The sequence below is a fragment of the Plecotus auritus genome (genome assembly GCF_963455305.1).
Source record: "Plecotus auritus genome assembly, chromosome: 4".
NCBI classification, from domain to species: Eukaryota; Metazoa; Chordata; class Mammalia; order Chiroptera; family Vespertilionidae; genus Plecotus; species Plecotus auritus.
In genome coordinates, this window is record NC_137775.1 from 9,135,222 (window position 1) to 9,152,732 (window position 17,511).

At 42.8% G+C, this 17,511-nt stretch overlaps 1 protein-coding gene across 3 annotated transcripts in view; it reads right to left on the reverse strand.

Moving 5' to 3' along the window:
• ESR1 (estrogen receptor 1) overlaps nucleotides 1-17,511 on the reverse strand; it is a gene marked incomplete at its 5' end in the record, with an annotated part of 210,033 nt that overhangs the window by 45,673 nt on the left and 146,849 nt on the right. For all 3 annotated transcript variants that reach the window (XM_080663605.1, XM_080663604.1, XM_080663606.1), the window contains one exon: nucleotides 8,044-8,182. In XM_080663605.1, coding sequence (XP_080519731.1) covers nucleotides 8,044-8,182 — 139 coding nt within the window. The remainder of the gene's footprint in view (nucleotides 1-8,043; nucleotides 8,183-17,511) is intronic.

Genomic DNA, 17,511 nt, shown 5'->3' on the forward strand with positions numbered 1-17,511 from the left:
GGTCTTTCCTCAACCCATCAGGTGCCTCTTTCTCCACTGCCTACTTATCACATTTATTTCACATTTTTAAACTATGGAGATGATTTAAATCTTTTCTTTCCAGATTTTATCTACATCTCTTTTCTGAGCTCCAGCTTTTTGCTGGACATAGTGTTCAATATATTCTCCCTGTACCGTAAGACCATCTTGTATAAGGAAAAACTCATCAGATTTTCCCAACACCTGGTCTTTCTCCTGTCTTCCCAATTCCTATCTGTATCTTTGCTATCCTTTCAAGACCACAGATCTTGAAACCTGAAGTCCACCCCTCATCCACACTGACTTAAGTGCTCCTTCAGGTTCAGAGGCGCATGTGGAGCCAGTTGCAGTCTCCCTGCTCATGGCATTAAGTCTGTTCTGATCAAATTTGGAGACACAAGAGAAGCCCTTTCCTTCTCAGGGGTATGCAGCAATCTCTTATCATCCTAACAGGTTTGGTCCTATAAAGTCACGATGGATCTTAGAATCTGTGCCAATGGTGGATGGTAAATATTTACATGAATTAAAAAAAAAAACAAAACTAATTCTCTGTTTTGACATAAAACCAAAAATAAGCTGAAAGTGTGCCTTTTACATCTCCTTTCAATTTGATAAAATAAAAACACAAGTAAAAATATAAAGAAGACTATTTAGTGACTTAAAATGCCTATAGAATTATCAGAATTCCAATGGCATTTTTCATAGAAGTAGAAGAAATAACACTGAAATTTATATTGAACCACAAAACACACCGAATGGGCAAAGCAAGCTTAGAAAGAAGAGCAAAGCTGGAGGCATCATGCTTAGGGAGACATAACACTCGAAATCAATAGCTTTGATTGCTATTCCAAAGCTATAATACACAAAATAGCATAGTATTAGCATAAGAACAGACACACAGGTCAATGAAACAGAACAGAGAGCCCAAAAATAAACCCTCCTCTTGTCAATTAATTTACTACAAAGGAGCCAAGAATATACAATGGAGAAAGAATAATCTCTTTAATAAATCGTGTTCGGACAACTGGACAGCCATATGCAAAAAAGAAAGAAAGAAAAGAAAAGAAAAAGAAACCTAGACCACTGTCTAATACAATTCACAAAACTTACTCAAAATTGATTGAAGACTAGACCATAAGGCTCCTAGAAGCAAACATAAGCAAGGAGCTCCTTGACATTGATCTTGGCAATTATTTTTTGAGCTTGACATCAGAAGCAAAGGCCACACAAGCAAAAATAAACAAGTGGATCTACATGAAACTAGAAAGCATCTGCACAACAAATACCATCAACAAAATGAAAAGGCATTTTCACCTCTTTCGTCCACCCCGTCTCTTTCAACCACCAATCTGTTCTCGGTGTTTATGAGTTCATGTTTTGTTTTGTTTTCAGATTCCACATACTGTATAAGTGAGGTCCTAATGGTATTTGCCTTTCGCTGTCTGACTTATTTCACTTGCATTGTTGTATCGCAAATCAGCGAGCTGGACAAGACGCCTTAAGGAGTCAATTAATAGGAGTCGTTAATTGCGCACGGCCCAGAGGGGGGCGTCTCTTCCAAATCTCTGAGCAACACATACAGGAAGTTTCCTGTATTATACTTTTTGAGCTTCTTTGTTTGCAGATATTACAAAGGACTCTGTGTGAGTTATTGTTACCGACAGATTGTAATCTTGGACACATAAATAACAAACATTTGGCATAAGAATATGGGAATTATTAATAGATTGTAATCTTGGACACATAAATAACAAACATTTGACATAAGAATATGGGAATTATTATCAATATTAGTCTATTACATTAGATGGCTAGCTTGCAAGGTCAGACAGTTAAGTTTTTATCTTTTTCTATTACTCAAACAAAAACAATTATTCTACAGAATAAGAGACTGTCTAAAAATGACAGCGTTTACACAACAAGGGACTGTCTAACAATAGCAGAGGATTTCAAACAGTAGTTTTTATACAAGATAGAGGTTATTATGCTTCAGCATAATGCCCTCAAGATTCATCCATGTTGTTGCAAATGGCTGGATTTGCTTTATACTGATGTTATACACCTGAAACTAATACGATGTTGTATATCAATTATATCTCATTTTATTATTATTATTATTATTATTATTATTATTATTATTATTATTATTTTAGATTTTGTTAATCCTCATCCAAGGATATTTTTTCCATTGATTTTTAGAGATTGTGAAAGGAAGGGAGGGGGAAGGGAGGGAGAGAGATACATCCATTGGTTGCCTCCCACATGTGCCCTGATAGGCTGGGGCTGGGGATCGAACCTGCAACCCAGGTACATGCCCTTGACCAGTAATCAAACCCAAAACCCTTTGGTCTATGGGCCAATGCTCTAACCACTGAGAACACTGTCCAGGGCTATAGCTCAATTTAAAAAAATAAAGTGATAGAGGAAGATAAACCAGACATGAATGGATGTAGGTACAGTGCAGGCTTGCTTTTGTTTGCATTCATTTGTATACGAATGTTACTTTACCACTAGACAGTAAACTCCCTGAGGACAGGTCTGCCTCTTACACATCTCTTTTTCCATATCCTTCACTATCACGCAGGATCCTAGAGATGATCGTATTCAATACTATTGAGTTGACTTAAACTGAACCCTAACTAACACAGACTTGAAGGTGGCCATCTCCCTTTATCATTGGATTTTGATGGCACTCAATAAAATAAAGGAGGATATTTATAACGCCAATGTGGACAAATAGCTCTTATTAAAGCAGCTATAAGGGGGTAGATTATTTGATTATCCCTGTGTAGCATGTGTGACTGAAAAAATATTAAGATATTTTAGAATTAAACTGTCAAAATATTATTTTGATTATATTTTAAATTAATCTGTTGGCTCATTGTGAATAACATAGGGCAAACACAAAAATAATGTGGTGTATAAAAATGTAAGAAAGTCAAATTAACCTCCTACACAGGAGTAATTCTTTGGTTGGAACGATGCCTTTTCCTCTGGAGCGATTTTGTATTGAGTGGATCCTTACTGTTTACAGGCTTATTCTTCTTTTATAATAATAAAATTAAAGACTTGTGGCTTAACAAGCTTTACAAATAATGCTACCTAATCGCTTTTCTTTTTAGGGAGAAACATTGGTTTGAATGTTTTGTTTTGTTTTAGTTTTTCCAGTAAAAGGGAGCTTTCATGATTGATGGTCTTCTTGTTAAAATTAATTTCTGCTGATATTCCAATATGTGTATGTGTGTTTAATAGCTTAATATAATTCACATAGCATATAATTCACCCATTTAAAGTGTACAATATAATTGGTCTTTAGTCCAATAGATATTTTGATTCATTTTCAATCAGAGGAAGCAGTAATGACTGCTAATTTCTCACTTCTTTTGGCCTCAATTTTTCCTACAGTTTATTATTTAGTATTCCAAAGATTTGTCAGAATGCTAAGAATCAACCAACTGGCATCTACCATTGAGTAATTAAGGTCTCAGAACTATAAAGAACCAGTGAAATATAAACTAATAACACTCTTTGCTATCTGTATTCTCATGCAATGAATGCAATATAGAAAGCATGGACCAGTGGTCGGCAAACTCATTAGTCAACAGAGCCAAATATCAACAGTACAACGTTTGAAATTTCTTTTGAGAGCCCAATTTTTTAAACTTAAACTTCTTCTAACGCCACTTCTTCAAAATAGACACGCCCAGGCCGTGGTATTTTGTGGAAGAGCCACACTCAAGGGGCCAAAGAGCCACATGTGGCTCGCGAGCCACAGTTTGCCGACCATGGGCATAGACGGTAACCCAGCATTATAGAAGTTAAATAAATGTTGGCTTCCTTAGTTTTCTTTTTCTATCCATTTCTAGAATGAAAAGAGGTTATGAACAAGGTTCTTGAGATATGAATGGGGCAGACTGAAGCACTTCCGGAGAGTTATGGAGGGACTCCAGCAAAGCTACTACAGTAACTAAAGTATCTTCTACCCAGGACTGAAAGGGGTAATCACTCACTCCCCCACCACCTGCTTCCTCAGCTACTACAAGGCTCCCTTCGGGGGTAGCACACATTTTTCAAAGCGGGGGGTGGGGGGGACCGGAAAAGGGAATATACAGGGAGGTCCTTCTCTTCATGTCTGAGAAACCTGTGCATGGATCACAGCCTGAATTCATCAATTTACTTCGGCACTTTATTTTTTTACTCTTCCTAGTAAAGAAATCTGCAAAGAATTTACATCAAGTTTTACACAGAAGAAAAAAAAAGTCAAGTAAAAAAGAAAAGCCGCCAGGCCAAGGTGGTTCAGTGGTTGAGCATCGACCCATGAACCAAGAGGTCACTGGTCCAATTCCTGGTCAGGGCACATGCCAGGGTTGCAGGCTCTATCCCTTGTAGGTGATGTGCAGGGGGCAGCAGATCAATGTCTCTCTCTCATGGGTTTCTATCTCTCGATCCCTCTCCTCTCCCCCCCACCCCATATATTTAAGTCAAGCCTGGCCGGTGTGGCTCAGTTGGTGGGGCATCATCCTGTACACCGAAAGGTGGCTGGTTTGATTCCAGGTCAGGACACATGCCCAGGTTGTGGGCTCGATCCCCAGACTGGGGTGTGCAGGCAGAAGCCTAATCAATGCGCCACTCTTGCATCAATGTTTCTCTCTCTCTCCCTCTCCCTTCTTCTCTCTCTAAAAGCAAACAAACAAAAAACAACAACCACAAAGAAAAGCCAATAAAAGCACAGCTGGGACTTGGTTTTTATTTGAAAATTCTTATTCACAATTTTTCTGAAATACTAACAATAAGTAACATAAAAATGAAAATGCTCTTTCTTCTAGAAAGTGACTTTTTTAATGTAAAATGGATTTATCATCTGAAAACAGTCTGCTATGTAGTAGAAGAAGAAAAATATTCCTTGCAGTGCAGCAACCTGTTTTTCTCTTCGGGGAAACTTGTACCTCCTCCACGCCTACAAAGAACCTCTGTTGTCCAATTCTATTCCCACAGGCAGAGCCTCCCGGTGCTCGAGTGATGACAAGAGCTAGATCAACAACCGTCTGGCCAGACGAGGTACAGGGAATATTCTGCTTGTTGAATTAAGCCTGCTTTTCAAATGGGTAGGGTTTTTTGTTTTATTTTTCCTCCTCTGAGAGTGAATGGGGTCCAGAGTGCTTTGCCTTTACTGAGAAATCCACAAATATTTCTCAGAATTCGTTAGCCCTGATGGTGCCTGCAGAACAGCATTAGACAGGCCCCTGGAAACGGGCTGGTCTTACCGACCCGGCAATTCCCATTATTTCCCCTAACATCACATCTGCCTCCCAGCAATAGCAAACTTTGCTCCCGAAAAAAACAGAGACCCCAGGAGCAACGATCTAAGTTGAGCATTTTTGCTTGTGTTTTCCGTCTGCGCTTTTCCAGTGTGAGCACTCAAGCAGGACCAAATGCAGAGCTGCCTTCGGAGCCGCCACAGAGGACAGATTTTGGTTTTCTGTGCCAAAACACACCAAGGAATTAGGTGCTAGGATGGAAAAATAAGTTTTCTCCATTTCCTGATTGCTTTCACAGGCCGCCTTATTATCTTGAACTTTCCTCTTGTAAAATACACACACTCACATTAAGAGAAATCACTGGGTTCTTTATTTGTGCCTTATAATAACCGTAAATTCTTGGTTTTCATAGGAAGAGATGACGACATTGAGTGTTTAGAACTCGCCGCTTCAGGACACAGGGGAGAACTGGAAATCATGGGTAGACGAAGCATGGCGCAGATAAAATTAGCTTTCAAGCATATGACTAACAGGAAAGTTATAAGCTATCAGAATCAAGATATCATGGGTTGTCATCAGCAAGTACATCAAGCAATAATTCTTCCTAACTGGACTCAAGCTAGAAAATATGTCTTCTGAGCACCAATGTGGAATGGCAACCCAGTAGGCCTTTATGTTCCTACTAGAGGCCCGTTGCACGATATTCGTGCAAGAACAGGCCTTCCTTCCCCTGGCTTCACTCCCAGCCGCCTGGGAGCCGGCAAGTCCCTGCTCCCTGGCTGTCTGGAGCCGGCAAGTCCCCGGTCCCGGGCCACCAGGGAGCCGGCACCTCCTCGCTCCCGGGCCGCCTGGAGCCGCAAGTCCTTGCTTCTGTCTGAAGCACCACTACAGTAGCTCCCTCCACCGCCCCCCTTTCCCTCATAGCAGGCTTCACTCTGCTCCGCTCCACGCCTGCATATGCAAATTAACCTCCATCTTTGTTGGGTTAATTTGCATACTCACTCTGATTGGCTGTGGGCGTAGCGGAGTGATGGTTAATTTGCATGTTTCTCTTTTATTAGGTAAGATAATCACTAACCCCACTTGCCAATACTAACATTTGAGTAATTACAAGGAAAGGCTGGTGTAAATGCTATCCTTCTGACAGCCTTGGAAGGCACAAATACCTGGATTTGCAAAGGTTTGTGAAAACAGGAATTTTGAGAGAGAGAGAGAGAGAGAGAGAGAGACATCGATTCGTTGTTCCACTTATTTATGCACCATTGGTTGATTCTTGTATGTGCTCTGACTGAGGATTGAACCTGCCACCTTGGCATATTGGATGACACACCTACCAACTGAGCTACCCTGCCAGGGCCGAACAGGACATCATCATAATTAATCATGGATAAAGCATAAAACCTTCATTGGCAACATCAGTAATCCATGGCTGACAGAACTCTCTGACTTCTGGCTTTCTCTGTCCCCTACTTCTCTGCATATGTCAACATATACAGTTCTCTGGTACTTAAATCAAAGTTGCTGTAACTCTGCTCCACAGGGCTCGGCAGTGTCAGGAAGCCCAAAGAGGGACAGGGCATGGGAGGCGGTGTGGCACTCTGAAGGGAAGGAATGCACAATGTCTCCAGACGTGTGGTTGGGCCACCGGGCAGTCTTGGACTGCTGAGCAGAGCGGGGAGAAGTTAGCAGGAAATAAGGAGAAGATGGTTCTTTCCCATGCCAATGGCCATATGCCCACAAAGACAAGGTCTACCTATAAACAAAAGGCTGCAGCAGCAAACGAAAGGAGGCATGGCTGGACAGGAAAAGATGTGGAGGTCATGTGCATGCGGCAGTATGCAATAGGAGCAAGCCAGCACCAGGCAGAGCTCGGATTCCAACCCTGTTCCACCATTCGTTGGCTTGATGCTTTTTGCAAGACGCAGAAACTTAGCTTCCATTCTGGTAAAATGTGAATGACAGCTTCCTAGAAGTGCCATGATCATCAAATGAGCTCATGTATGTAAAGCATTTAGCACAGCAGCTGGTGCTGGGTAGGGACTCGGCCAGTGGGAGCTGCTGGTGAATAGTGTCTAATTCTATTACTCTGAGCAGTGGCTGAACAACGAAGAACAATGGGACTCACATCCCAAGTCAACCCAAATGGGACCTGTTAAATATGGCAGCACATTTGAAAAGCGGATTCATGTTCTAAAATAAACAAGTAACTTTTATGAATTGGCAGAACTAGAAGAGGCCTTCAGAACTCTGGTCAGACTTCCTCACTTACTGATGGGAAAACTGGAGAAGGAAATGGAAAGGCGATTGTGGTTTGGATGCCCATGGGTCAAAAATGTCTTTTAATTAAAGGAAGGTGAGTCATACTTTCTTTTATATAACAACACAAGGTGAAGGTGGAGTTAGAAAGTTACGGTTCATAGTTTTATTAGTACACACATTATACATATACATACATCTATACATATACATATGAACGGGTTCTAGGTATGTTTGCCGTGAAAATACTGGACGCTGTATAAATATATAAGTGCAAATACACATATAGTTTAGAAATAATAGAGCTAATCTAGAAAGACGCCTAGCAGAAAGTTATTCATAGACCTCTGTGAACTTGATTGGCCTCCATCACCTAGACTTGCCTGTTTGTAGAGTAAACGTACCTGATCAAATTCTTGGAAGCTTCCTGGAGGACTGAGTGAAAGCACTTCAGGAATAACCTGGGATTACACAGGATGTGCTTCCCCCAAGCTACAGCCAGGTCACTCACCTGTCCAACAGCAAGTTAGGAGCAAACAGGAGCTTCCCTGGGTGCTCCATGGAGCGCCAGACGAGACCAATCATCAGGATCTCTAGCCATGCACATTCCAAAAGGTGGACCTGATCATGGAGGGTCAAATCCACAAAGCCTGAAACAAGACAAGAAAAACCCTGCTGACTTAACGTAAAAAGTAGTCATTGCTGGTAAGAGGAATGCAACCAAGGAGGGGTCTGAACGAATAGGGTCTGTTCTCTATGAGCCCTTACTACGGGTTAGAAGCAATGCTGAGCATTTCTTGTGCACAATTTCTTTTAATCTCTTATTAATACAACAACTCTAAGAGGTAGGAACTGATGGGGGATACCATGGTACAGATAAGGAAACAGATGTCCGGAGAGCTTATATGGTGTTAAGGTCAGAGATGGAACATAATCTCCAGAAGCTATGCCCTGGAGCACAACTGACACTAACTGATATGAGCTGCAATTAATTATAGACTTTGGATCAAGTGACCAAGTAAATCCAACCACACAAATTAAGATATGACAGAATCACAGAGGCATTCAATTAACAAGATGTCCATAAAGTTGGCTGCTTTCCAAATCAGTTTCCTGTTCTTTTCCCCTGAGGCATCCCATAGATTCTATTTCCTTCTTTGGTCTCTCTGCCCCCAACCCTCTGCTCTCTCTTGTCCATGAGACTGGCTCTAGCAATGCCATTTTTCTGTGAGCTTTTCTTCATTTTATTTCCCCAATACTATACTTTTTTTTCTTTTTAAATTTTATTTTATTGTTGAGATTATTACAGATGTCCCTCATTTTCCTCCTATGTCCCCCACCCATGTCTCACGTACCGCCCCCGTCTTCACCTGTCTATTGTCTGTGTCCATGGGTTATGCATATATGCTTATTTGATTAATCTCTACCCACCCTCCTTCCCATTTTCCCTCTGAGATCTATCAGTCTATTTTATGATTCCATCCATGTCTATGATCCTAATCTTGTTTGTCAATTTATTTTGTTCTTTAGATTCCACCTATAAGTGAGATATTTGTCTTTCTCTGACTGGCTTATTTTGCTTAGCATAATATTCTCCAGGTCCATCCATGCTGTCTCAAAGGGTAAGAGATCCTTCTTTTTTACACCTACATAATGTTCCATTATGTAAATGTACCACAGCTTTTTTTATCCACTCATCTACTGATGGGCCCTTGGGCTGTTTCCAGATCTTAGCTATTATATATTGCACTGCTATGAACATAGAGGTGCATGTATTCTTTCTGATTGGTGTTTCAGGATTCTTAGGATATATTTCTAGAAGTGAGACCACTGGGTCAAATGGGAGTTCCATATTTAATTTTTTGAGGAAACTCCATACTGTTTTCCACAGTGGCTGCACCAGTCTGCATTCCCACCAGCAGTGTGTAAGGCTCCCTTTTCTCCACATCCTTACCAGCATTTTTTCATTTGTTGATTTGTTCATACTACCCAGAGCAATCTGTAGATTCAATGCAAGTCCTATTAAAATTCCAACAGCATATTTCACAGAACTAGAAAAATATTCCCCAAAGAGCCACAGCAATCTTGAGAAAGAGAAACAAAGTTGGAGGTATCATAATGATACCAAACTATACTCCAAAGCCATTGCATTCAAAACAGCCTGGTACTGGCACAAGAACAGGCATGAAGTTCAATGGAACAGAACAGAGATCCCAGAAATCAACCCACACCATTATGGTCAATTAATATTTGACAAAGGAGGCAAGAGCATGCAATGGAGTAAAGACAGTCTCTTTAATAAATGGTGCAGGGAAAACTGGACAGATATATGCAAAAAAAAAAAAAATGAAACTAAACCACCAGCTTACACCACACACAAGAATAAACTCAAAATGGATAAAAGACTTAAATGTAAACATGAAACCATAAAAATCCTACAAGAAAACATAGGCAGTAAAATCACAGACATCTCACATAGCAGAATTTTCACTGATATCAAGGGAAAAATAAACAAATGGAATTACATCAAACTCAAAACTTCTGCACAGCAAAAGAAACCATCCTCAAAATGCAGAGAACCCAAGGTATGGGAGAACATATTTGCTAATGATACATCTGATAAAGTTTAATTTCCAAAATATACAAAGAATTCATACAACTCAACAAGAGGAAGACAAACAATCCAATTAAAAAAAATGGGCAAAAGACCTAAATAGACATTTCTCCAAAGAGGACATGCAGATGACACTAGACATGAAAAAATGCTCAAGGTCACTAATCATCAGAGAGATGCAAATTCAAACCACAACGAGGTGTCACCTAATACTACACTTTTATTAGCTATCTATACTTATTTCATTAGAAAGCCAAAATATAAGTTTGTTTTCCCTAAGCAAGCAAGTATTGATAGTTTGCCTACTGGATGTTTCTTTTGGGGGGAGGGGGAGTATTGGAGCTATCACAGGATCAGTATTAAACAATTAGCTCATCATCCTATCTAATAAGAGAGAAATATGAAAATCGACCATACCTCCGCTACACCCACAAGCCATGCCCACCAGCCAATCAGGAGCAAGTATGCAAATTAACCCAACAAATATGGAAGCAGCCACAGAGCTGGAGAGAGCAGGAGGCTTGGGTTGCCCCCAGCAATGGAGGAAGCCAAGCTTTCCGCCCACCCTGGCCTGCCCTAGCCTCCGCTCAAGGCTACAAAGTTTCAATTATAGAAGATAAATAAATCCCAGATACCAGGGCCTCTGCTTGGGTCGCCAGGGGGCATGGCTGGCCTGCAAACCATCACAGGCCTCTCGCCCAGGCCTCCCCATGCCCCAAGGGAACCCCCACCCTGATTCGGGACACCCTTCAGGGCAAACCAGCCGGCCCCCACCCGTGTACCAGACCTCTATCCTATCTAATAAAAGAGTAATATGCAAATTGACTGTCACTCCAACACAGGATGATGGCCCCCATGTGGACACAAGATGGCCACCACAAGATGGCCAACAGGGCAGGGCAGTTGGGAGGGACCAGACCTGCAAGGGAGGGCAGTTGTGGGCGATCAGGCCAGCAGGGGAGGGTAGTTGGGAGGGACCATGCCTGCTAGTGAAGGCAGTTGGGGGCAATCAGGCAAGCAGGGGAGGGCAGCTGAGGGGGACCAGGCCTGCAAGGGAGGGCAGTTGGGGGTGATCAGGCCTGCAGGGGAGGGCAGTTAGGGGTGACCAGGCCAGCAGAGGAGGGCAGTTATGGGTGACCAGGCCAGCAGGGGAGGGCAGTTAGGGGCAATCAGGCTGGCAGGGGAGGGCACTTAGGGGCAATAAGGCTGGCAAGGGAGTGCTTAGGGGGTGATCAGGCTGGCAGGCAGAAGCGGTTAGGGGCAATCAGGAAGGCAGGCAGGCAAGCAGTTGGAAGCCAGCAGTCCTGGATTGTGAGAGGGATGTCTGACTGCCCGTTTAGGGTTGGATCGGGCCTAAACGGGCAGTTGGACATCCCTTGAGGGGTCCCAGATTAGAGAGGGTGCAAGCTGGGCTGAGGGACACTTCCCACCATGCACAAATTTCGTGCACCGGGCCTCTAGTTTATTATATAGTTAATCATCATCTTTTATGTAATCCTTACTGCCAACTAGGTGATGTTCCACATAGACAAACATATTTATCATAAGCTAGAGAAAGACCGCAAAATCTATGACCCCTCCAGCTCTTATGCCATAATCAAATCTCATCAATTCTATTTTTAAAGTAATGCAAAAGTTCTTCCTCTCCTTCCTATATCCCCACTGTTACCATGTTAATTCAATTCACAAGTCTTGCACTTTTTTATCCTACTTCTTTAACTCAGCAAAATTCTCTTGGGACTTATCTATGTCGTTGCATATATTAATAGTTGATTCTTTCAATTGCTGAGTGGTATTTCTTGTATGGACATAGCCAATAAATAAATACAATTGTTTATCTTTTCATTGGACATTTGGGTTATTTCCAGTTTGGGGTTATCTATACTAATAAAAGGGTAATATGCTTATTAGACCAGATAGAGTGAATGTCCTTCCAGACAAAGCCATGGTGGTGGGGCTGAGGCAGAGGCAGTTAGGGGCAATCAGGCAGGCAGGCAGAGTGGTTAGGGATGATCAGGCCAGCAGGGAAGAGTGGTTAGGGTCGAGCAGGCCAGCAGGGGAGAGCAGTTAGGGGTGATCAGGCTGCCAGGGGAGAGCAGTTAGGGGCGATCAGGCTGGCAGGGGAGCAGTAGGGGCATCAGACAGGCAGGCAAAGGCGATTAGGGGCAATATGGCAGGCATGCAGAGTGGTTAGGGGCGATCAGGCAGGCAGGCAGGTGAGTGGTTAGGAGCCACTGGTCCTGGATTGCAAGAGGATGTCTGACTGCCAGTTTAGGCCTGATCCCACAACCAGCAGTCGGACATCCCCCAAGGGGTCCCGAATTGGAGAGGGTGCAGGCTGGGCTGAGGGATTGCCCCCACCCCTGTGCATGAATTTCGTGCACCGGGCCTCTAGTGTATATATATAAAAGGCTAATATGCAAAGTGTCCCCGTAGGAGTTCCATCAGGAGACTGGGAGTCAATGGCTCACTATGATGTGCGCTGACCACCAGGGGGTGGTGCAAAATGAAGGAAGGCCCTAGCTAGCAGCCAGAAGGCCCTGATTGGCCCTGATTGCTGGCCCGGCCTAGGGACCACCTCCCCACCCCCGTGCACAAATTTCGTGCACCGGACCTCTAGTTACAAATAAAGCTGCTAGGAGCAATCCTTGTACAACTTTTTGTATGGACATGCTGTCATGCCTCAAGTAAGTACAGGCTGGGGCAAAAGTAGGTTTACAGTTATAAGCATGTGAAACGAGTTTATTCTTCTATTAGTATTTATTAATTATTGTATTAATTTCCATATGAACAACTGAAAACCTACTTTTGCCCCACCTTCAATTTAAGAGTATGATGGTTCAAGCATAGAGTAGGTGTTTTATAATGTTTTAAGAAACTGCCAAACTGTTTTCAAAAGTGACTGTTTCATTTGCATTTCCGCCAGCTGTCCTCCCCAATACTTGGTATGATCAGTTTCTTCAATTTTAGACGTTCTGGTACATGCCCAGAAGTATCACACTGACACTGTGGTCTAATTTGCATTTTCCTAATGACTAATGATGTTGAGCATCTTTTCATGTGCTTCCAACAGATTATTTTACACGACATTCACATTAATTAGGCATGTCCCTGCAAACCCTACTAGACTGTGTACCCATGGGAAGCATAAAATTCATGATTCTATCAAATCCTGCTTTTGTAAAGCCCAAATTATTGCAACTTCTGCTCCATCACTCAGCTATTCTACGGCCCCAAACAGAGCCTTTCCCATTGGAAAGACTGGGTTTTGCTCACATAAAGCAGGACTTGTAACTGAAGAGAACGTGGGCAGCTTTGTTTACAAGAAAAACTAAAGAATCAAACCACCGTGATTGTCAGTCATAAAAACAGTCCCTGGGATGTGATGGCAGCCCAGGGAATAAAGTCAATAATGCTGTAATAACTGTGTGGTGTCAGATGGGTACTAGGTTTAGCCGGGTGATCACTTTTAAGTTACAGAAATGCTGAATCACTATGTTGTACACTTGAAACTAATATAACATTGTACGTTGACTGCAATTGAAAATTTATTTTTTATAAATGAAAGGATTGAAAAACAGCGATTGGGTTTCAGCCCGCCCAGGGAGAAAAGGAGCATGTATCCCAACAGCCTGCAGCTCTTTGCCTCCGGAGCATGTTGGGTCGAAATGGACTAGCCTTGCTCTGGGAGAACACTGCTGGAGGCAGCAGGAGGTGCCCCCGTTCCTCAGTACCCAACGTCTACTCCGGGGAGCAGACCTGATCAGGAAAGCTCTCAGGGAAGTTTCAGTTCTCTAAGATTTCACCCCAGTCTTCTGAATGAAGTCTCATAACCACAATGTCAAGTCACCCTGTAAATTAAACTCACTTTCAGAAATGTTAACATTCAAAAGTGAGATCTTAGATTAACTGGGGAACTGGTATGCATATATGCATAGCTCATGGACACAGACAGTAGTGGGGTGAAGGCCTGGGAGGGGTGGGTGCAGGGTGGAGGGGGTCAATGGGGAAAGAGGGGGGGACATCTGTAATACTTTCAACAATAAAGATAAATTTAAAATAATAAATAAAAACAACAGCAACAAAAAAAAAGTGAGTTACTTTCTCTCATGACATTCACTATTTTATGTGGAAAAAAATGGAATCATGTGATAATGTCACTCCTGATCAAACCCACACCGTGTCATTCAATACCCTCCCTCAACCTCAAATAATCACACAGAATGAGATTTGGGGGTGTCTCTCGAGAGAACTGCAGCTGGCCATGGAGCCAATCGATTTTGGAAAACCCAAGAAGCACTTTCTGGTGGCAACCTTAATATGAAAGTGAATGATTCTTTTTAATTCCAACTTCAAACCTTCAGTACTGGTTAAGCCGGACAATTTTAGTGGTCTTTTGGGAGCCTCAGAAGCTACCATAACCATACCACACACGTCTGGTGATTATGAAATCTGTCTGAAGTGTGTCTATTAGTAACATGGCTTCAGTCTGATGTAGATCTCTCAAAAAGAAACAGTCTGATTATCTTTCCCATCTGTGCATAGTGCCTGCAGACAAGGGTTATTGTAGCTCTTACAACCAAGTTCTCTGCAAGTTCCTGGAGGCAGCGCGGAAAGAAGGCTGTCAATTAACCTCAGTGAATGGGAGGGTGATTGAAGGAAGTTAATAGGGGAGTGTCTCCTTTCTTTGGATACACTGTTCTCAATATTATTTTAGCCACACAGGAGCTTAAAGGGTATTTAGGAGATATCCATTAATGCTCTCAATTTATAACCAATGGGGAAAAATAATGCAATAAATCTCAAACAAAATGATATGGGGCCAACTATCTATTGACATCAAGCTTCAATCACTTGACCTATTTTCCTTACAAACAGAAAGAATGATCCAATATGCAATTTCAACTGATCTGCTATAAGAACCCAGAAGCATTCAACAAAGCCTTTCTCGGACACTTGAAAGTGTTGCCAGTATGAGGATGGGAGGTAGCAGCATCTATGACACATGAAGAGAGGCACCAGTGACAGGTGAGACAGCGAGATGTGACTGGTCTCCTATCGCTTAGGGATTCCCATGTTAGTGACAGTGACAGGGGAGCTGTGGGGCTGTGGAATCCACAACAGTGGAACAGAGCACATACCTAAAAAGTAGTAACAATAGTTGATTGAAACCAAGTGAAATCACCTACAAGGAAATCTCATTTTGTAAAATAAAATTTTTTAAGTGAACAGCGTTTTTTTTGTGTGTGTTTGTGTGTGTGTGTGGTGTTTTTTTCCAGTCTGCATTTACAGGTCCAGTAGAGTATCCAAAGATAGAATAATCTGGAAACAACAGACATGCCTCAAATCCTACTCCCCACCCCTGTGTGGGCAGGGGTCTTTCACGGAAAAGACCGCCGTGTATGTACAACCACTCATTCCAAGCCTCATCACCAAGGAAAGGCATTCCTGCTTCTGTTCTCCATTAAAAAATAACTTTTTCCTCCAAAATTTTTAATTACATTTTACTTGAAAGGAGCTCATGGTGTGTCTTCCCCACTCCCTTGGGGCCCAGGAGGCCCTCTGCCCTCTTCCTCACTCTGCCAGGGACTGCCATGCAATTGCTCAGTTGGCCTGGGCCCATGAGAGATTCTTAAAGCCTTACCCTCTCTTACTGGGTATGGTAAGGCTCTCAGAAACCATATTGAAGAGTGCAGGGATACTTAGGCAAAGTAGTTAGTATAATATATATCTGTGTAAAGCTCTGCACTGCTATGGAGTAGCAGATAAATCAGAGTGGCTCTTCAGTAGAGGCATGAGATAAGGTCTACGATAATGATATTTCTTATTTGCGCAAGATACAATCCACAGAGATGCAAAGCAAAGTAGAAACCCTGTAAATAAAAAGAGCAACTTTTCTCAGGGAGTGCCATCTACAAAATAAGGCCAGGTGGTTGGTTCCCTTAGTAAATCCACTTGGAGAAAAATATTAGTTTCCTGACCTTCAAAAAAAATCGTGTTCTGTCAAAAGATGACCCCAATGTTCTCAAAAATGTCACTTATGAAATTGCCCATTGCATTCTTTCTGCATTGCCTTAGCCCAAGACTTACATAATTCAACTCTTTTCCCTGACGCCTAAGATTCAATGCAAAAGAAGAACAAGTTTAAAAGAAAGAAAAAAGGAAGGGAAGGAGGGAGGAGGAGATAGAAGGAAGAGAGAAAGAGAGAGAGAAAGGAAAGAAAGAAAGAAAGGAAGGAAGGGAAGGAGGGAGGGAGGGAGGAAGGGAGGGAGGAGGGAGGAGATTACACCACAATGTCAGCTGCAAGTGGAATGAAACTTGGGATCTCTGGGAGAAAGCCTATAGAGCAGATAATGTCAGAAGAATCTAGAACCCAGTTCAAATGCTAAGAAGTCTTCTTATCCTCCATTTGGTATTTTCTTTTCCTTTATCTACAGCAAATAGGAACATAATGCCATACTATGGACCATGTATTCCATGGTGTAGTTGAGTATGACCTTCCCCCTTCAAATAAAATCTTGGATTTCCTATTCTTTTCTTTTCTTTTTTAAACTTTATTATTGAGAATATTACAGATGTCCCTTTTTCTCCCCAATTACCCCGCTCTACCAGTTCCTGCCCCACCCCAGGCCTTTATCATCCTATTGTCTGTGTCCATGGGTTATGCACATCCTATATAATAAAAGGCCAGCCACCATAAGTGTAACAACCAGAGACCAGAACTACCACAGCCCCTCGCCAGGCGGGCCCCGTCCCCAAGCAAGCAGCTAGGGACGATCAGGCAGGAAGGCAAGTGGTTAGGGGTGATCAGGTAGGCAGGTGAGCAGTTAGAGGCGATCAGGTAGGTAGACGGCCCCTTGCAGGACTGGCCCCGCACCCCAGCAAAGAAAGAGGGAGGCCCAGGCCAGCTAAGCCATCACACCCCACACCTGTCGCCTGCAGAGGGAGGCCACTGGTGGCAGGGGAGGGGGAGGGCAGTGCTGCACAGATGGCAAGCAGTGGCAGCGGTGGGGGTGGGGCCAGCTGCCTACAGCCGGGGGAAGGAAAGCCCCGATAAGTCCTGTTCTCAGGCCAAGCCTAGGACCCTACCTGAGGGGTATCGGATTGTGAGAGGGTGCATGCTGGGCTGAGGGACTCTCCCTCCCCCGACCCCCAGTGCATGAATTTTCATGCCCCGGGCCTCTAGTATACATATAAATTCTTTGGTTAATCTCTTCCCTCCCCCTTCCCTCTGAGAATACCTTTTATATGCACGTCCTATCATAGAGACACCCTTTAGAACCGTGATTCCCATTCTGTACTACTTTAAGATGTTTCCAATAACATATAAGCATTGAAATATTCTTCTTTAAGAAATGAGTTTAA